Source organism: Hylaeus anthracinus, unplaced genomic scaffold (genome assembly GCF_026225885.1).
Source record: "Hylaeus anthracinus isolate JK02 unplaced genomic scaffold, UHH_iyHylAnth1.0_haploid 11994, whole genome shotgun sequence".
Classification (NCBI taxonomy): Eukaryota; Metazoa; Arthropoda; class Insecta; order Hymenoptera; family Colletidae; genus Hylaeus; species Hylaeus anthracinus.
This window is the reverse complement of record NW_026534341.1, coordinates 5,743,141-5,764,619: the sequence shown is the minus strand read 5'-3', so window position 1 is coordinate 5,764,619 and position 21,479 is coordinate 5,743,141. Positions and strand designations below refer to the sequence as shown.

The 21,479-nt window shown below is 45.5% G+C and overlaps 2 protein-coding genes across 2 annotated transcripts in view; both read left to right on the top strand.

The window, feature by feature from the left end:
- LOC128888443 (aldehyde dehydrogenase 1A1) overlaps positions 1 to 21,479 on the top strand; it is a 127,982-nt gene that overhangs the window by 66,868 nt on the left and 39,635 nt on the right. The gene's annotated exons all lie outside the window — the stretch shown is intronic.
- LOC128888845 (protein sprouty) overlaps positions 12,472 to 21,479 on the top strand; it is a gene marked incomplete at its 5' end in the record, with an annotated part of 36,119 nt that continues 27,111 nt past the window's right edge. Inside the window, one exon of the mRNA XM_054146010.1 lies at positions 12,472 to 12,778. Within this exon, the coding sequence (XP_054001985.1) occupies positions 12,472 to 12,778 (307 nt within the window). The remainder of the gene's footprint in view (positions 12,779 to 21,479) is intronic.

Here is a 21,479-nt window from a genome sequence, read left to right as displayed (position 1 = left end):
CTGCTACTTATTCAGAGTAACAAGGAGATTGATTCCATAAACCTCCATCAAACATTTCTTTAAAAAATTCGTAAATTCACCATACCCTCGTTTAATTTAAATACTAAAACTTTAGTCAACATGTTTGTTTTCTACGGTACTCGAACCGCGAATCTAAGCTCTGTCTGCACCTGGAAGGAACGCTTGGATCGTCAAGGATTAAATCGAGCACGAAACTCCAACTCCAACCCCTCGAGTATCGAGATAAATGAAAATACTCGGCAAAGCTGAAGCGAGATCATGTAAATCGAGCCCATCCAAAAGAAGAGTGGTTACATCGAGAGGGGGCTGTAGTTGAAGAAATTGTAGACCAGGTCTGAAAGTAAAGTTCGTGTTATAATATTTGCAGAATAAAATAAATTCCTACTTGGGTTCAATTTTTGTAAGCACGTTCGCGAAGATTTTATTTTGCATAAAAATCCGCAGTCTATTAATAAATAATACATGCACAATATTTTATGTTTTATGTTACTGAATTGTGCACGATTCATTTTGCTCCATTACTGGTTACAACATGAATATCTATGAAATTAGATTGTCTATTTATATAAACACAACCAACATAAAAAAATTGAGTGCAACTCGCAAAAGAAACTTTCGGGACAACCTAATAGATGGAAATATTCTAAGCGATTAGAATTTTAGATGTTATTTCGTTTATTTCTGGATTATTAGTAGAGCTAGCTTTAGTGTCGTTAGATCGTAAAACAGCTGTGGCTGTGCCAGTCGAATGGTCCCCTTACGAATAAATGTGGAATGTTCGTTGGCCGTTTGGAATAAAATTTGCCTTCGATAGTGCGCCCGAGGGAAACTCATCCGTGGCGCGCTCACGTTCCTTTTCTTCCGCTGCAGCTCGCGACGGCTCGATACCACGACGCCGGGCCTCTTTTTCCATCGAACCTACGTGTCTTGGACTTACGCCTCGTCCAACCGGGGACTTATGTAAGTCGTTTAATCGGTTTACCGATGCGGTTGCCTCTACACGCATTTACTACACGCTCGTGCGCGAGCGTAAGTGTGCGCGCTCATTTCCTCCAATCCCTTCCCCCCTCTATACCTCTTTGGTCCCCTATGCCCCCTCACTCTCCGATACCACTGCCCTCCAGAGTCATCGATACCGCCTGTTGGAGTTTACCACTGGATAGGAACGAACTCGCGACGCGAACAAGTTAGTCGAATCAATTCCTCGGAAAGGAAACGTTAGAAAGTTTTCGTAATTCTCGATTAATCTCGGATTTTTGTGTAGAAATTTAGGGTAGAAATGTTCAATTTAGAAACATGGATTCTTTCTTACCGTACCCCGATAGCTTAGCGTTTGATTAGTATTCGAGCTCGATATCTGAAGAGTCGAAGTATTCGAACGTTCGAGCGATGTCGATGGAATCGTTGAGAAATCGGAACAAATCTCAGGGTTACTCTAGTTGAAAAAAAAAAAAAAGAGAAACGCGTCGGTTCGAATCTTTTCCTACGCGAGGCAGAAAATATGTCGTGTCCTTGCTGGGAGCAACCGAGAGCACCAAGTCGGCACGCCAAGCCGCGCTCAATGAACACACGTCATTTCGAGTCATTCATGATGCATCTGCAGGTTGTCCTCGCGCGTCCATACGCAACGCACGTGGCTGCGTGTGCGTTAGCGATGGGAATGATGACCTCGTAAGCGGCGTATCGACTGTTTTCGTCGAAACTTCGCCATCACCTGCGCGAATCCTCTCCCACCGAACGCTTTTCGTACCTCAGACACCACCACGATCTTCTTCCATCTTGTGAATGCGCCCACGCAGTTGCGACTGCATCCGGCCGAGTTTTATTCGAAATGAGAATTAAAACTAATAATCAGAGTAGACGAGGCGATGAAATAATAATCGAGATAGCGCTTCGTAAGCTTCCAGGTTTTTAATACTATTCGCTCATCGGTTACTATTACGACGGTATTACGTGTCGTTTATGAAAGACATTACGTAATTTGTTTTCCCGGAGCGCGTCGTCCGCGCGTTTACAAACTTCAAACTTCGTCGAGCGCGATGCGCAAGCTGTGCTGTCCGAAACTTTCGATTTTTCACGGAAGATACTACGAAGTTTCCGAATCTGTACTTTTGCTTACTTGTATATTGATCTTCGACCAAGGCACACAAATTTTTATAGGATATCGTCATCTCGGTCTGATCGTTTTCGCAATGTTTGTTAATCTTCGTCTTCGACCAACCGTATGTTCGCGGTCCAATAATTATGTTTTCGTTGACAAAACAAACGTTATTTATATAGGTTTTCGACCTATTATCGGTCACGCTCAGATAACAAACACGTTTATAAATAAACTCGTCGCGTCGACGACGTTCGACCAGGAAAACCGTCGTTTCGCGAGATTCGTCGAGCACGAAAAATATATTTCGCGTAATTGTCCGATGTTGTAACGGACAGCTGGTGTTCTCGGACGTGGACCATCGCGTGTCTGCTGGTTTCCAGCCTCCCCGTCCGTGGCTTAGGTCACGAAAGATCGCGTAGATAGTTTGGCGTTTACGTACGCCCAGAAAAACGCCTTATCGTTATCGCTCGTCTCAGACCCCTTTCCTTTCCCTCCAAGCCCGCTCGCGGCCGTGTCTTTGACTCTGGTTTCTTTCCGCTTCGCTCCTCTCCGTTCAAGCGCTCCGCGCTGAAACACGCTGCTCGATAAAGCGTCGCGATTTTCATCGAATGACCTCCTCGTTCGCCTCGAGCCGCCCGAGGCAAACACTGATAATGAATTTACATCGATGCATGCAGATGATAACGCTGATAGTTCGCGCAAACACGTGATTTAATTCTTACGGTTGCTCTGTCACGCCTGGCGTTTAAACGCGAATACGATTACGACCTTCGCGGCGTGTGTGGACAACGATAAAAGTTTATGTCCTTTCAAACAGCGTGCCATAGACGAAAGCGGGCAAACATGGTGGCGGGCGGGAAGCTGAAATACTACGGATAGGGTTTTGTTAGAATTGTATTTTTATAAACTTTGTTTTCCAAAGGATTACAACATACATAAGAACGTTAGAGGAAAGATGTCCGAAATTCACGACGATCCGTACCACTCGACTTATTTCGACGGACTGAGGATCGTCGCTTTCTGTCCCTGCTAGGATCCCAATCCCTTTTTCTGCTTTACGGAAAAACAGACCCTTTTACTCGAGACTCGAAAGTGACAATCGTTGCATTCCAACAGGTTTAACCGTGGATTGGGGAAATTAGTTGGACGTATCCTTGGACCTCGGATCCTTGTATCCTCTCCTGTTTCGTTGCGAACCGTGGGAGATTTACCGCGTTATCTGCGCCGATTTGGTAACGATACGTGCGAGAAGTCCGCTCTTTCTGTGATGTAATCCGAAGTGAGTGGACTACATTCGCTGAAAATCGCGAGGGGCGTATCGGCGCGCTTTCCGCGGCAGCATTCTTTCGCAGGGAACAGCTTAATCAAGGCCGGCAGGGGGAGGCAGAGGGGCGGAAATGTGTCTTAGTGTGTCGTAGGTTACAAATCGTCCAGGCGAGAGAACTGTAAACAGGCGTAAGGTTAAACGGGCGTACACACTTAAGTGCATTAATGAACGCGCTTAAGATACGCGGCGTGCCGCCCGTTTAAATATAGGCGAAACCAGTGTTTCTCAGCCTGCCACGGTTAATACAGCCTATTTAGATCTCGAAGACTTCTGCGTCACGGCTATATCTCGCCCGATGCTCCCGTGTAAACGATATCGTGAGAACAAGACGCGAAGGGAGCATCCAGAAGCTCTTCGTGTCGACTCCCTTTCCAACTCGAAGATGAACGAATTCTACCCCCTCCACTTCGACCAGTGGCATTATTCTACAGGTTTACGAAAGTGTCGCTCTTCCACGAATCAATTTAGACCAATGATCCGGCATAATTAGGAAGGTGACGCTACCCTAACCAGAAAAAAGAAAATTAGAACACTCGGATACGAATAACTTAGTAATTCATTCGAGTGAGAACAATTTGGAGAAGTATGTCGATTCCAAGAACAAAGTAACCGAGCAGTTGATCAACTGAAAGTGTATCTTTTTAAAGTAAGCTAGATTTTGGAGGCATCGATCGAAACTGCTTATTTTAAGATTTATTCGTGTTCCACTCGTTTGATCGAATATTCAGTCCCAATTGATCCACTATCAATCCTACAAAACCGTCTAAAATTGAGTCGCGTATATCGGGAAACAGAAACCGCTGCGACGTCCATTGGATCCAGATGCGCAGTTCTGGGGTTAATTCTTAATTTAGTCTTCAAAGGGCGTCGTCGTTTTTAATTCCCCTCCGAGCGACTAGTTAGCGACTAATTCGTGGAAACGCGAACCGATTCGGATTTCACGGTTCCGCGGGTAAAGAAACCTCCGACTGTGACCCCAGAAACGGATCTGTTTCAATTTTACTTGAATAAGTACTTCGTTTTCCAGGTGAAACGTCGCACAACTGTGACTGGAAGAAGCGAATAGCAAGGTAAATATAATTTTATTTCCACGTATAATTTTTTATCGCGGAATAAAAAATCATACTTTTGCGTACAAATATTATATGTGACTTGAATTTTGTCCATGCCAAGGGGAACGCGCTAGAAGTGTTACGAGAACCCGAGTCGAGCAGAGGAGCAACAATGTGGAGCGGAGAAAGGGAACCGAGCGAGCGATGTTGCGAAAACGAGGGTAACTTTCGCCATCATATTTTCCAGCATACTTCGACGTTCCGCGACCAAGATCGAGCGAACGAGCGCCTTACTTAATTAGACAATTAACCCCTGCAACCGTTGAAACGGATGGCGCAGAAAACGCTCGACCGCGGAGCTAGGCGAAAACGCCTGTCGTTCTCTTAATTTGTCCTCGGTCTTCAATCGGTTTTGCAACGCACCAGAACCATTGGGAACTCCTAGTTCAACGGCAAAGTGGTCGTTCATGTCCCTCGAACTGTCGTGACGAACTCGCTTTTGCTTCAGGCACGGTTTCACTTTGGTACCATGCGCCGAGAACTCAATGAACGAGTATTTTATTTAGATTTGTTTGGTTTACTTAACCCATTTGCGTATACGCGTGCAATTTACTTGACACCGAGATAAATTTTGGCGATAAGAACGGATTGTCCAATTTTTCGTGCGATACAAATGGGTTAAGAATATAAAATCGAAGAAACGGTTGAACTGTGCGTCTTGTCGTGTTTTTGGTTTCCCAACGCGTATACGTTATCTAAAAAAACTTTTTAAACCTTTTGTAAACAGACCTCGACAAGAATTCAGAGTCAACTGAACGTTTCATCGTTAATAGATTCTCGTGGAGTATCAGAACGTGTTGCTCGTCTCCGTTAATTCCCAGTCGCACCCTCTCGCTAAATTCCTGGGTGCGCCACGAGTCTTGAGGGATCGATATGCGCACATCTCTCCGACACGGATCCTAGGTATGGTTCAACCCAAATAAATTTCCTACGTAAACAAACGTACCTCGTACGATTTCCATTCCAACACACAGATCGTTCAATTTTCAGGTGACCGTGCAACAACCTCCTCCGAAAGCCTCGTCAATTAGGAGTCGCTTACGCGTCTCCGCGATTTCGTTTCTCGATGGCGTCACGGAGTTTTCGTTAGACCCGAAGAAGGCTGTTAATAGGCCCGCATGCGGCTGCGAAAATTATGGGACGGACGTGTCTACTTAGGTACGTTTGCTGGGTCGAGAATACGTCAGGGCGTGCTATTATGTGCTACGCTACGAAAGGTGATCGTCGAACGTAGGAGGGCGAGGAGGGGTAGCCGCGCGGAGGGACAGGAGGTGGGAGCTCTGGCGTCAGAGCGAGGGGCCGAGAGGGGTAGGACGAAGCGTTTCCACACCGGATATCCTCCCGAGGGAAGTGGTGCACGCGATTCGCATCGCCACGCCCGCGGAGCGTATATTTATATTATTATAAATTCGTCGGTTACATTACACCGAGAACACCGGGCAGACGCATTAATTGGACTTGCGTTTTACGTCTCATTAACCACGATTTTCCTGCTACTTCGTTATCTGGTTTGTTTAAATTAATTGCCGCGCTCCGCTCAAGGAAGTCTCATTTACCAGATACGCGCCGCATCGGTGCCGGGATCGGCGCCTAACCTCGTCGAAACGTGCGATTCTATTCTTCGGGATCCATCTAAAAGACTTGTTAACATTTTTGTAAGCAGGGGATGTATATCGAGGAGATCCAAAAACTACGAGAGAAGGACACCTCATGGTCGTACAGAATTTTTAAATGCTTACGCGAAGGTTCCTTGAATGCAAATGAAATAATTGCACACTCCGAAGATGTCGCTGCCCCGTCGTAAAATTTCCGAGTCCAAAGCCGCTTCGAGGTCGTAACATGGTACATCGTCGAACTCACCTTGATATCAACTATGAAGTTAAAAATAGGTATAATTTTCAGAATCTTCAATTCTACGCTTATAAAGTACAAGTAACGAACGTATTTAATAATAACGATACAATATCTAGGAGGACGTAAACAGCTTCCACAATAGCGCAACACTTGTGCCTACAGTCAATGCAACAGGTGAGCCCGCAAACAGCAACAACTACGAAGTAAACGAATGTTCCATGGAAACCTTGAATGCCTCAGCTGGCTGTTTGTATGCATATGTGGAGTGCATGATTTGCGGCAACCGCGGTGCTACGTTATTAGACGAGTCTGGTCGGTCACGTTTCTAGATCACGTCCCGTTGCTTCTTATAGCGTCATCGGCTACTTTTTACATTTGGGACGAGTCCCATTTGCGAAACTTACCGCATTTCTGCTAACATTCGCCTCCGCGTCGTATGAAATAACCGTGGCAAAACATAATACAACTCGAAAGGTTTATCTTTGCTTGCCTTGCGTTCAAGATCGATCATCATACCACACGTTGCATCTTTATATTATTATTTTATTTAAGTACCACGTATGTTATTATTATTCTATGTACACCGTTCGTATTACTCGTACATTTTGCATACATATACGCGTATTATTCTTCGCATAAATGCATATTTAACGCGCATAGAACGCACACGCGCTTTCCGTGTACGAACATCCGCAATATACTCGTTATATTCCCAACGCCGTCGAATGATACCAAATCGCTGCAATGGATAGCCCACTTTTAGACTTAAAAAAGATAGATACGGAGTTCCTCCATAAAACGTCGGAGGAACTCCAACGCTAGAGGCTCCCCACGGCCACGATTAATCCGAGAGACCATAGCATCGAGACCCCCGCCGAACGCGCTCGAGAATCGACACAAAATTGTCGACGTTCGCGTCGAATTCGGCAGACGGTGACGCGACGTAGCTCGCGGACGGAGCCTCGAGCGAGCGTAAACTCGTCGAACGTGATGCAACCAGGCGCGTATTTACGGTAATTTTATTTGCAGGAGTCCACGTCGATTTATCTTGACAATATTCCGCTCTCGTGATTCCGAGGACTTGCGTGTCCGATTAATAGCCGAACCGCTGGTGCTCCGGCCGGTTGGGGGCAAGCTCGAGGAAGACGGAGACCGCCGGGCGTAGAAACGACGAGGACACCCTGGTTTATGCTCACTGTCTGGCTCACGACAGGGAGTGGGAGGAGGAACACGCACACACGGCCGCATAAATAACGCGTGTGCACACAGAGGATCGGAGTTACGGTACGGCTTACGTGCAAACGAACGAAGCGAGACAAGGCGAGCGCCCAGTGGGACGAGGACGCGATCACGGGTCGCGGAACGCTGGAGACAAGGACGAAAGAGGATGTAGTCGGCGGACATTTACGAAGGGAACCGAGTCCCTCCAACATGTAGGAGAGCCCGTAGTACACACAGAGAGGGGTATATCGATTTTACGACGTTCGATCACCTGAACGAAGATTTTTCGAGCGCCGCGAGGAGCGGAGGGAACTTTGAACCATCGTCACTCGCCACGGTATCCATCAATGAATAAATACGTCTACGGACGCGTCAATCGACCGGGAGGCATCATGGAAATGCCTCTATCGAAGTATATCTTTGCATTAGATTCCAATTTGTATCATTTCTTTTACGTAACTCTACACTTCAGGATATGTGGACAGTAGAAATGTATGTTTATTTTACTTCGTTCGATCATTTTCATTCAATCGTTGATTACTAATGAGTGCAATTCGATTGCTAAACATTCGACGAACACATTTGTATGATTTTCTTGTTCGAGGGGTTCTGTTCTCCATTCTTGAAGAGACCGGCATGGAGTGTCGTAGAGCATAATAAATAAATGTACAGGTACCTTGCACTTCCACATTTACTCAACGTTTGAGATGCTATTAGATAAACCTAGTGTTCTTTTTGTTTTTTGTTCTTGGAGGGGGTGTACTGTTCGTTCTAATTTGCTCATTTGTACGTAAAGGTGTCAAGGAGATTTCAAGGTCTGCAACTTTTTTTTAAACGGAACAACCTGTACGTTTCTCTGTATGCAGAAGCAGCGTAGTCTACATTCGGTCGATTTTAACGACTATGGTCACGCAAGGTCAATAAAGGTCGTAGATAATAATAAATAAGCTTCCGTGTAGGGTTCATTCGCAAACGACGCAAAATTCCAGTATTTATTTGATCTATTTTGGGAACCATAAATCGCGAGACCGTAGAGATACCGATCCGTTTAACACGTCTAGGTTAATTTTTATGAAAAAAATTTCCGACAAACCTTAAGACCTCGTTTGCTTCGGTTGACAGTTTTTCTCGGAATATTGCGTAGGCGAATAATCGTTGGGATTTCACAATTGCGACTTATTAGAGATAATTATGAATTTTCTGTGGAAGTGTATATACGGTAACGAGTACATCCACACGGGCGAAACTTCCTTTGCGAAACGTGGTTCTGTTTGCAATTTTTCCGAGAACGTTACGCAAACGATTAGGAAGATACGTTGGTTTAATGCTTGCCAATTTTTGTAACGCCCTCGGGGGCTGTAGCTATGCCCGATTGTAGCTACAGTACGGGTTTACCGATCCCGAGGTACCCGAGCTATAACTAACGATCGAAGTCAAGAATGAATGGTTGCCTTAATAAAATTTCAACTCCGATTCAAACGTACCCCCACTGTTCAAATATTTTCGTTACGCGCTGTACGTATCTAATGAACCTACCTCGCTACCGTTATATATTATTTATTTAATGCTTCCGCTTTTTATTCGTCTTCGAAACTTACGAATGTCGCGATTCGACTTACTAAAATAATATAGAAAATTACGTAAAGACCCCATTCATGGAACGACAACCCTCCGATGTATCCACGTGAGTTTGTTAAAAGCGCGTGGAGCCAGAACGGAAAGAAGCCAGCCCTGGTCGCACAATACGAGCATGAATGAAGTATCGTGTCTGGCTCGCGGGGTACGGTATACGCTGGTGAAGCGACGATGGCCAGGGCGGGCGGGGTGCGGGGGGGCAGAGGCAGGCGTCACGGTGCTTTCGTGGCGGTGAGGTTGCGGCGACGCGTGTGCGCCCGTTTACATGTGCACGGCTCGCGATCGTGTGAGTGCGGCGCGCGCGCTGCAAGTTTCGGTGCGTATCGAAAAAGGCGCATGCGCGCAGGGAGCACCCCACCCACGGGAACGACAGGCCGCTGCTCCGCTGTTTGTAACGAGCGGAGAGTCTAGAACGCCACACCAGCGTCGAGCGCAGCCGGCCTCGGCACGAAACGAGACACGACCGTTCCTGCTGCGAGAACGAACGGTATACCGTATTTCAGTAGAAAAAACGGACGATACGAATCGAAGCAGAGATCGAGGAATCGCGAGTGCGCGTCGTTGCTTCGATCGTCGACAGTTCACGTAGGACTTGCCGCGCGAATAATCGGAAAAAGAGCTCGTTCTCGCGTTCGACAGTTCGGTGAACGAACGGCGCGGCGTCCAGTCGACTGGTCGCGAACACGGTTTGTGCGCGATTATTCGTCGATACGAAGATAAACGTGTACTTTGAAACGGTGTGGGTGCGATCGAAAGTGACGAGAAACGGTGGAACCGATGGATACGAGGTTTCGAGATCGATCGGACCGTCAACCGGCACAGGAACACGGACGAACGTGAAAAAGTAAAAAGAAGCAGAAGAGAGAGGTTAGGAACGAGAAGGATCGTGTTGTTGTGTACGTGATATCGTGGCTCGGGTAGGAATACGGTCGAGGAAAAAAGTGACTGTGGAAAGGGCGAAGAAACGAAGAAGGGAGAAAAGAGAGGACGGTGCGTTGACTGGTGGCCCCTTGGGCCGGAAAGTACGCGCCTGGTCTGCGCTCGCACGATCTACACCGGCATGGCCGCCGAGGCCAGCTGAACTTTTTCTTCTCTCTCTCGCACAACGATCGTTGCTCCCACCCTCTCTATCCGTCTTTCTTCCTCCCTCTCTTCTGTTCTCCCTCTTTTCTCTCGCTGGTACCCTCTCCTACCGTCGGCCGTCTCATCGTTTCGTCTCTTTTTTTCTTACCTACAGCCGACTCGTTCCGACTCTCTTTCCGTTTAACTGCGAGAGAGGAGACCGTGCGCCACGAATACCCAGACGCGTGCGAGTGTGTGTGTATGTGTGTGTACGCGCCTTCGTTCGAGAGCCGGACGTGTGTATGCGCTCGCGCGCAGTTCGCCCAGCCATCGCGGGGAAATCGAGCCGGAGGCTTGCCATTCGAGAAAACCCAGTGAACGCGAGCGAGAACTCCTCGGCGTATCTGCGAACACGCGCGTCGTAGGAGTGGCCCGTTTCGAGCTGTGATTGCTCGATTCATCGGAAATATTGTGTCGTTGTTCGACCGACAGTCGGTAATCGGGCCTACTCGCGTGGATCGCGGGAATCGACCAGCGACGGATTACGATTTCGTTGACCCCGCATACCGCGAGACCCTCGAGTTAATATTCTCAAGAGGGAAACAAAGTTTCGCAAGGCTCGAGTCAATGGAAATTGTCGGAAGTCTGTGACTCGGAACGCATCGAGTTTCTGCCAGATTTCGCGAGTGACGTCACCAAACGAAAGACCCTCCGAGGACAGGAGTTCCAAATGATATTCGAGGGCGGAGCGTATCTCGAAGTAATCGAAGGAAGGACGGGGCGACGTTGAGGACGATCACGCACCTGTCCACTAGGGGTGCTGCTGACAGTGGCAGAGCGTGGCAGTGTCTCGCGCGGAATAAAGGGAGGCGGTGTGGCATCCGGCTCGAAGAAGTTGACGGAGGAACAGGAACAGGAACCAGGAACGAGAGAAACGCACATTCGCGCACGCACACACGGTGGAAGAGGAAAGAGAAGGATGCGCGAGAAAGAGAACGCCGGTGTGGGCCTCCTACTCGTCGCTTTTCCACGGAGGGCAGTACTGTTGTTCGAGGTGCGAGCCGCGTGACACGAATGCGAGAGTGCGAGAGAAAGGGGAGCCAGGAACGAGGAGGAGGAAGAAGGAGATCTCTCTACGCGACGGCAGCAGCAGCAGCGGCGGCGGCAGCGAGGGCATATATCCGGCCGTGGGCATGTGCGCGCGACAAGGACAGAGCGAGAAGTGGCTATTTCTGTGGAGCATATAGGGGGCCGCCCGTATAAAATAAGCAGTGAATGAAGGAGCCTGTTTACTGGCAGACGGCCTACGCGAGATTCGGTCGGCATCTCTTTCTCTCGCGCTCTCACTCTATCTCGCGCGGACCGATCGTTGTTCCCTCTCTCTCGTCGACGACGGTATGTGTTTCTCGTTCTCGCTTTCGCTCGAGTACGCGTAGCGAATAGGAAAGAGAGAGACGGACGGAGCGCAGCAGCAGCAGCAGCATCATCGTTTGCCCCACGAGAGAGCCGTATGCCGTATGTGTGGCCAGTGCGCGAGAAGAACCCGCGGTGTGTGTTCACTGATCCTGTCCTTCCGTCTCTTGTCCCGTCTTCGCTGGTGTCTTGTGTTTTTCTCGACTCCCGGGTATTACGGAGCCGTGCCACCGAGCTCTACGTTCCTCGAACCACGGGAACCTATCGATAATATCGATAACACGCGAGCAGGATATTAGCCTCGTGAGTTTTCTTGTGCCTCGGTTACGTTTCGCCGCGCGGCTGTTACATTCACACGTATATCGTATGTACGCGTACGTATATAACTCGAGCATGTGTTTACGTGTTGTGACGTGACCAGTGCGGAGAGGCAGACGCGAAGAAGACTGAGTAGTTTCGAAACCCCCTTCGCGCGTACAGTGACAGCTTAGCCTCACGTTATTTCTTTTTTCTACGGTTCTCCATTTTGTGAGGACGATAGAGAGTGCGCGGGAAAACAGTGAGAAACTCCGAGAACGGATCGTTCTTTTTTTTTTTCCTTTTTTTTTCCATTTTTCATTTCTTTTGATGAGTTTGTGCGCGACGTGTCACGAAGACTGGAGCCAGGGATAAAAGGGGGAGAGAGTGAGAAGAGGAAGGAGGCTCGCGGTGAAGGGTACAGGTGAAACGGAAGTGCCGAAAGTGTGGATACCTTGGACTACGAGCCGCCCCCGGTGCTGCCACCGTGGCGCCCGCCCTGGCCGTCCAACAGCCCGAGCAGCACCGCCTCGAGGTACATCGGGCAGCAGCGCACCACCTCCACCACCACGTCCTCGCTGACAGCGACGGCGGCTACGACGACTACCACGTCGACGACGCTAGTACCGGCGTCCCGAGGCTCAACGACCTCCTCGTCTGCGCGAGTGTCGCCGCAGCCGCCACCCTTGACGCCGCCCCAGTATCCTGCGCCCCCACGGCCCCCTAGTCGAAACGGTGAGTCCAACTACATACAACCACCATATTTTTTTTTTTTTTTTTTTATCCTTTTCTATCACTTTTTCCCTGTACTCTCCGCCATGGGTATCGTTTCGTAACATCGAACCGTTTCGATACCTGGCGCGAAACTATCGATACGTATCGATTACGTGCGAACACGTACGCGGTATCAATTCCGATACTTTCGTATCGATACCATGGAAATCCAGTAGACATCGATGCTAGTATTAGGTTGTTCCAAAAGTTTCTTTCGCGACTCTTTAGCAGTCTTTATACAGTGACTCTCAGAAATATTCGGACGCTGGTGTATGATTAGCTTTATGGCTTAATATCGTAGTTATTAAAAAAGCAATCGTCTTCGTTACTTTTTCCGATAATAAGTCATTTATTAATGTTATTAAAGACGTATACGTTAATCAAAAAATTTACCTAAATTACGTAATAGCAATAAACAAACGAAAGAATATCACATTTTCGATCAAACGTACGATAAAACACGGAGGAGGCATTGTAACGGCGTGGGGATGCATTTCGACTTCCTGCGTTGGCAATTTAGTTTTTATCGATGGCATCACGAATAAGAATGCTTATTCGAATCTTTTGAAAAGCAATTTAAAACAAAATGCAGAAAAAATGGGAATTGCTGAAGATTTTAAATTTTACCAGGATAATGATTCTAAACATAAGTCGCGCATTGTCTAAGAATTTTTATTGTATAATTGCTCCAAAGTCCTTCATCCACCTCCACAATCACCAGACCTTGACCCTATAGAAAACTTATGGGATAAGTTGAACCAACGGATTCGCAAGACACCCATTCGTTCCAAAGAAGAACTTAAAATTAGCCTTCAAGAAGAATGGGCATTCATTTCGACAGAATATTTGAAAAAAAATAATCTCTAATATGCCGAATCGATTGAGACATATTATAAAAGAAAAGGGATTTGCAACAAAATATTAATGTGGAACATATAATGTTTAATTTTAATTAATAAATGCTATTCCTCATAGTGTCCGAATGCTTTTGTGATCCGAAAATGCGGTATTCTTTCGTTTGTTTATTGTTATTATGTAATTTATTGGATGTAATGTAAATTTTTGGATTAATGTGTTAAATAATATATATATATATAGTTATAAATGATTTATTATTGGAAAAAGTAACGAAGACGATTGCTTTTTTAATAATTACGATATTAGGTATATTACGATTAGTTATGTACGATATTAATTACGATATGGTTAGCCATAAAGCTAACCATACACTGGTGTCCGAACATTTCTGGGAGTCACTGTACATATAAATAGATCTTATCTGTTAGAAGTTGATGTTACAACAGCAATCGAACAAGATGGATCGTATACAACTCGGTAATGTAACGCGAAACAAAGAATATTGTTTATGTACGCAGTATCGTGCTTCATAATTCAACACAAGGAGTCAAGTACGAACACAAATGGTAGCTGGCGTTATTTACGTTTAGACTTGTACGTGTATCGCTTATTAACAACAGAAACTTTCGGGACGACCCAATGTCATACATGTATCAAATATGTAGCACCTCTTTTATTTAAAACGGGTAGTTATAGACAGCCATTAAATATTTATCTGCAAACGCCTCTTAACATCCAAGATTTAATTTTCATATCTTCGCTCCTCTCGGTGGAAAATTCACAGAGTTCCGCGTACGCGTAACGCTCGTCAAAATAAATAGAGAACCGTTGGTAAACGCGAGTTCGAAAGCCAACCGTTTCCTCTCCCGGGTTCTCTAGTTTCTCGTGAATCGATGTGCCCAAGTAGCTGCTTCCTGTTTCTTTCCTATTGTCTCAGCTGGAATCTAATACGCGTGCAGACCAGTCGGAGCCAAGCGTACAAAAGGTTTTACGGTTTCGAGGGTACGGTGTGCACTTGGTCGAAAAACCGCGGTGCAACGGGTTGGAATTTTCATTTGGTTTACTCGAAAGCGAACTTTCTCTTCGAACGTTTCCCTGGGATTGCTGTAATTGCTGGAATTGTTGTAATTACGAAATTTCCAATTGACTTTAAAGAAAGGGAAGACGAGCTGTTTTCTTTTTTTAATCTTTAACTTCTCGGCTGGCCGGGACGAACTAGTTCTCCCCTTCGTAGCGTCTCGACGTTTCCGTATAGGAGCAGACGAGGTCGCACGACTTCTCTCGTTCGTGCCAACTTCATCGACGATTGGGCGAGCGTGACTCGCCGCGGTATTGAGTCACACTCTACGCTTTCATAGAGGCGCGGGCAAACTAGTGAATGAAATTTACCGTGTAGAAAGTTTCGCGAGAAAGTCGCCCAGCCCGCCACCTTTCCGTTCTTAAACATCGACGCGTTCGACGTAGTCCGCGTTTCTTCATCGGCTCTCGTCCAACGCGCGACGCTCGTTCCTTTCCTCCTCGAGATGAAGAATGGCGACCTCGTAGGTGGCGCGTTTATAGCTTCGCGGAAACTATTCGCTTATTGCGATTGGCTATGAATATGCGCTGGGTGTGAATGGTATTCGGAGTAATGTATTGGAACTCGTCGATCGTTCGTCGCTTGAACTCTGTCCATTCATGTTCCTCGAGTTAGAAGACATTCTATCCTTTGCTCTTATCAACCCCGTTCTTGCTCTTAATTTACCAACATGCTTCGACATGATACGATAGAATTTGTTAAGATTTTCAAAAAAGTTCCTCGCTATCGAAGCACCTCGAAACTTGCTGACAACTTCCTGTGTCACTTTCGTTATTTTTATGACAAACACACTGAACAATTGATTCTTATATAAACTTGCCCTAACCCGACGTATAATATTCATTTGCGAGCGAATTATTCCCATCGCTAGGTTTCCTCTCTCTTCGAGCGGAATACGAGCGCATGCGCTCGTACTCTCACTACCACAAACGCGTCATTCGTTTCGAATGGCAGTAGGAATGAATGCCGTTCGGTTTGACGTTACCTGGTGACTTTCCTGCGCATGCGTCCGCGCGTTTGCGTGGTTGTGTCACGTAAGAAGCCTCTCGCGTATAAATACGTCGATTTACACAGGGTGCTCCAAGAATCCTGCGTGTCCTCGAACGGAGACTGGCAGAAACTTCGAATAGAGGAAATATTAGATTCGTCTCTACCTATTCGTCTATCGTTTCAATGAAATTTTCTCTAATCGCATCATGAAATCACGGCGACCGAGCGCCGTTGAACGGTTTACTTTCCACGAAATTCTAGAAACCGCGTCCACGGTTAGTAAGGTGTACGACGAATCGTGATTATCGATCATATCTAGAGAACTTGGATGGTTCGCTGAATCGGCTTAGTCACAGTCGCAGGAAACGAGATCTCGCGTGTTAGTTCGATATCGGATCTTCGATTAGATATCCACGATATTTCGAGCAGGTAATCCTGCGCTGGCGCACTCGTGACCAGGTGTTCGAAAACGAAGAAAGTTTTATTCGCAATCTAGGTAGTCTTCGGACTAGTTGAGAAAGATAGAAAACTTTATCGGAGATGAAGTTCCTTTCCCTAACCCAATCCTCAAAGGAAATCTTCGATAATCGTATTTTGTTCTTCGCTAGTCCTTCGTTAAACGGTACACGAGTTTTCTTTATCTCCGATTGTTCTCGATCGACAGTGATTCTTAGGAGCCGCGCGGTGCTTTTGGGTAAATTTGTACAAGCGTTTTGCCGAGCGGCTCGCAAGGCAAGATATCTGCTGGCGCACATTGTGGCACAGATACACGCACACCAGTGTCAGTCTGGCATGAATGAAACCATGATTTCCACGCATGGCGCATAGCTAGGTGAGTTGACTGGCTCGACTCACCGATCAGAGAGATTAAGATCCGGCTCGGTCTTCCTTTATCCTTGGTCACTCTATACTTTGCAATTCGAATACAACAGGGGGATTGATGTATCATAGTTCATAGTAAACGCAACTGGAGAACGTGCCTTTGTAACGATCTTTTCACTGTTGAATCAACCCTTTGCACTTCTATGCGCCACGAAATAAATTAACGAAATTTTAATTGTCGGACCTGTCTCGAACTTACTAGCACGATAAACAACATTCGAGAGTGCAAACGGCTTAATCAGTTCGCAAGTTACAATAGAATTTTAGAAGCCTCGGAATATTTCTGTAAAATAATTAGCATTCGTATTTAATGTTAGGTGGACTGGGAAAGTAATGTCGTTTTTGCCATCTTAAATACTTGCTTATCATTTATCAGCTCATTGATTTTTCTGGCATTGAAAATTTGCACGCTAGGCGACAAAAGATAGAAATTGATTGGAAAGTTTGAATTTAATGTAAAAGAAACGACATTAGCTTTCGGTCTACCTAATATTTACGAATGGATTAAAAAGTGGATGGCCAAGGTCCTTTCGGTGTATCTAGAGTAAATACAGTTGCGCTTTCGATGCCAACGGCTGGGAACGTTGAATGGGTAAACGATATCTGCGATCAAACGTAAAACTGTGGTATCGTAGTGTTTGTTTCATTATTGCTGACACCGATGGCACTTGAAAGTGTCGTTGAAGGCTGCCCGTATTGCGTCAGATAACGTAGACTTTTTTTGCCAGTAGGCACAGTAATTTGCTATCTGTATCGGGGCATTGAAGTCCAACGTTATGGAAAGCGATTCGTTTCGATTCCGATTGAGTCGATCGAAGAATCGATAAGTTTCTCATTCAGTAATTCCTCTCGCGGTAATGAATGGGGTATATCGTTGTTATCGGACGGTCCTCGGTTGTTTGGAAGGATAGTAGAACGTTGGAACGAAAGGTTTACTTTCTAGAAACCGTTTCGTTCCGACGCTTGGGATGATTTCACGAAATTTTTATCGAGTTTTATCGTTCACGATATCGTTATCAAATTTAAAAGGAAAGCAACACGCTTTCGACCATTTCCATCCACGCGAAGCACAATCACCGAAGATACGATAAATATCATTGTCGCGTATCTCGAACGTACTTGGAATTATTCAGCGATGCCCTCGGAGGTATCGGAAAATCACGGTTCTCGTCGCGTTTTACGTCACCGACTTCGCGCCGTCCCTTCAGGAGGAAGTGACGTACGCAAACAGAATAACAACACGGCGTTCCAGAGTAAACCGAACACGGTTCGACGAGACTGTAGTTTCGTTGTCCGCCTCCACTTCTCACGGAAAAAATTCACCCTCGACTAGCCCTGAAAATGATAAAAAAGAGAAGACAAACTCTCTATTATCCTACGATAGAATTTTTATTTAGGAGGGGAGTACGTGTATTTAAAATTGAGCCTCGTAATTAACTTCACTCTGTAATTAACTCTGTGGATTGAAATTTCACTTTAAAGAGGGACCCTCCCCAGGTGTCAAATGCCAGAAAGGTGTACGGTCTCAATCATAGACATTTATTCCGGCAAGACACGCCAGTATTTGGCTCACATTTCACATGTACGCATACCGTACTGTGTATGTATCAAAGAAAGACACATGAAGATACAGACCGAGCCTTTATACGAGGGGTAAATGATAATCAGTGATCTTCAATCTATTTTATTCTTTAAAAATTCAAACTAATATTAACCATTCTGTAACACTATTTTGGTTATTTAACACTTTACCGACCGGTAGCGTTTGGACATATATGTATATACTTAAATTCAATAATATTGTTTATTTTCATAACATCAGTGTTATATGTATTATATTATATTATATTTATATAATATTTCCACATATTAATGGAAGCATACAATGGGATCGTGCTGTCTCAGTAATAAATAAGAAAGTATTGTTTGCCATGAAAAAGAGACGATTAATAGGATACCGGTCTGTAAAGTGTTAATATATTCTTGTTATTATTACGCACACACAAGAATATATTAAATAACCAAAATAGTGTTACAGAATGGTTAATATTAGTTTGAATTTTTAAAGAATAAAATAGATTGAAAATCACTGTTTGTAATATGCAACTACGAGAAGCCGAACCATATACCCGAGCGATTACGAAAATAGTCCAAGTCGGATTTTCAGTTGCCGCTCGTACAAAAGCTCGGTCTATATTTTCGTATGTCCATGGTCTCAATTCGATGGTCATCTTTTTCCTAACCGGTCGTCAACTTTCGTCACCAGACTCGAATCCACCGAACCGATCGCGATTTTCACTAATTGTTCCCCTGCGAAAGATGTCGTCCAGTCCAGTTCCGCTCAGAACTCGTTTTACTTCCGAAACGTTCCGTCTGTTCCACGCGATTTGGTTACGTGGCGCGTATCGACTGTCCGCGTCCGCGCATGGGCGATATCGTTTCGCCGCTGCGTTCCAGCTATTCGCGAAATCGCCGTACGCCTTTTTACAATCTTTGAACCCGTGGAACGATCCACGAAACGCGACGGAGCGGAGGCGCGTTTTCGCGACGGTCGTTACGTAACGTTGGCGCAACACGCCGACGGAACGCGTGTGGTAACGCGTTGGAAATGCACGCGGGATGATCCTCCTGGGCGCGAAGACGTCGTGTCCTTGAGCGACATGTGCCCGGAATAATGAATCGAAGGAGTACACGAAGTCGCGAAAGGAGTGGCCAACGCTGCGTGCCACGGCATACAATCGCGCTTCGTTTCACTCATCGGACAAGCATTCTCGATTGCGCCGTACCCTCGCATCCTTCGAACGCAGACGCGAAATTCTCATCTAGATAAAATTCAGATAGCCTCGCCCGTGTGTACTCGGTGTCCTTACCCGGCGCGGAAGAAGAATTATGGGGAGGAATGATAATAATTTTGAAAACTATTCAAATACTTGACGAGATATATTCATTGAAACATACGTGTCCCACTAGCCCTCAGGGGTTGTAGCTACAGTGGGTGTAGAAAGTATTCGTACGCTGATCAATTCCCCAAAAAACTATGTAACGTTGTAATTTATTAATTTACTTTTTATAAACAATGACATTCTACGTATTCTCGGAAGTCTCTGGAATAGATAGAGTACGAATAAAAAATTGCTATTTATGTAAGTTACGAATTAACAAAAAAAAAAAAAAACAATCGATAGAAATATTCAAGCAATTAGTATTCGCACAAATGTTTAATTTTTAAAACTTCGTTAAAAAGAAAAGAAATTTATATAATACTTCCTTCGTAGAATTTCCTTTTGATTTTATAATTATTGCAACTCTTCTAAGCATTAAATTAACTGAATTATTAATTAGAGGTTAATAAGAAGTGGGATCTTCTTCCATTTCTCTATTAGAGCCATTTTTAAAAGTACTTTACTGGAAATTTGATGTTTTATAATTCGTACGGAGCAATAAACACTTTTCGCATTTTTTTGTCAATTTCATAAATTATATTAACTAGCAAATGTTGTTTGGACTATATCTATCTTAGACTTTCGAGAATATACAAAATATCATTGACTATAAAAAAAGAAATTAGGAGACTAGAATTTCACACAAAAGTTTTTTAGGAAATTGATCGGTGTACGAATACATTCTACACCCACTGTATATCAAGTACCCTTGAAACACGTCCCACTAGGATTAAACACCGCAAATGCTGTCTAAGAAACGTCAACTCTGGCCTTCTCCAAGCTCGAAGCAGGCTCCTCGATAGAAGCGAATCGTTCCAAAAAATGGTGCGTCTCTTAGACAGGATTCGCGCTACAAAGAAAAACTAAAATATCTAATATAATATGAACGAAAAGTGAAGAAACCTCGGCTAGCTATCGAGTAAAAATAAAACTGTACGCTCGAAATTCGTATCCAGATAAGAATTGTGCAGTTCTCGACGAATCTATCACGGCGATATTGAGAATCGATACTCTCCCGAGCATAGAACTATCTCGGTAACACAAGAACACCGCCGCCACGCTATCTTGGTGTTTGCCAACCCCGTTATCTCCCGTTCCCTCCGTCTTTGATCCCGTGTCTCTCCTTTCCTTCCTTCTCCCGGTGTCTCTTAACCCTTCTCTCTCTCCCTGGACCCCCTCTCCTGTGGCGTTCTTCAGCTCCCGTCTCTCTCTCGAGTCGGTTCGCGTCTCCGTCTCTCCGTACTCTAGCCTCCCTGTTCGTCATCGTTTCATCAACTCGCTCCTGCTCGCCTGCTTTTGCACCAGCGCGCTCCGAACGCAATCTACGATCCATCGTTATGTGCTGTCGCGTCACATCCGGTCTGTCCGATCGCTCTCCGCCTCGGTTCGCGAGCTCTTAATGCTTCTCTTTTCGGTCTTCTTGCTTGGGTCGCCGGTTCTTCGGGGCCGATCTGCGCCGTGGAATACGTTCTCCACGGTTAGGGTCGCGTTATAGCGAGCTGGCGTTGGCGATTCTTAAAAAATTAGCGAGGATGCTTTGGCTCTGATTCTTCGGGAAGCAGGGGAGCAGCGACTGTGTACGAACGCGTGGATTTGTTGTTCCGTTGGATAATTAGGAAGATATTCAAAGCTTGCAGCAGAGGTACCCATTGACTTTTGATAGTTCAAGCGCTGGAAACTGAGATCCAAGGGCCTAGTAATTGATCATTATTGAGCCATTTTGAGTCGAGAGTCATTTTTTTCGCAGGATTCCCACATAACAGTTTCCAAGGTACCAAGCTATAAAGAGTTACAGCTTATATATGAACTAGAATTCCAACGCTGAAAGCTTGGAGCAGAGGTATGCATTGACTTTTGATAGTTCTAGCGCTGGAAACTGAGATCCAAGAGCCTAGTAATGTAACATTATCGA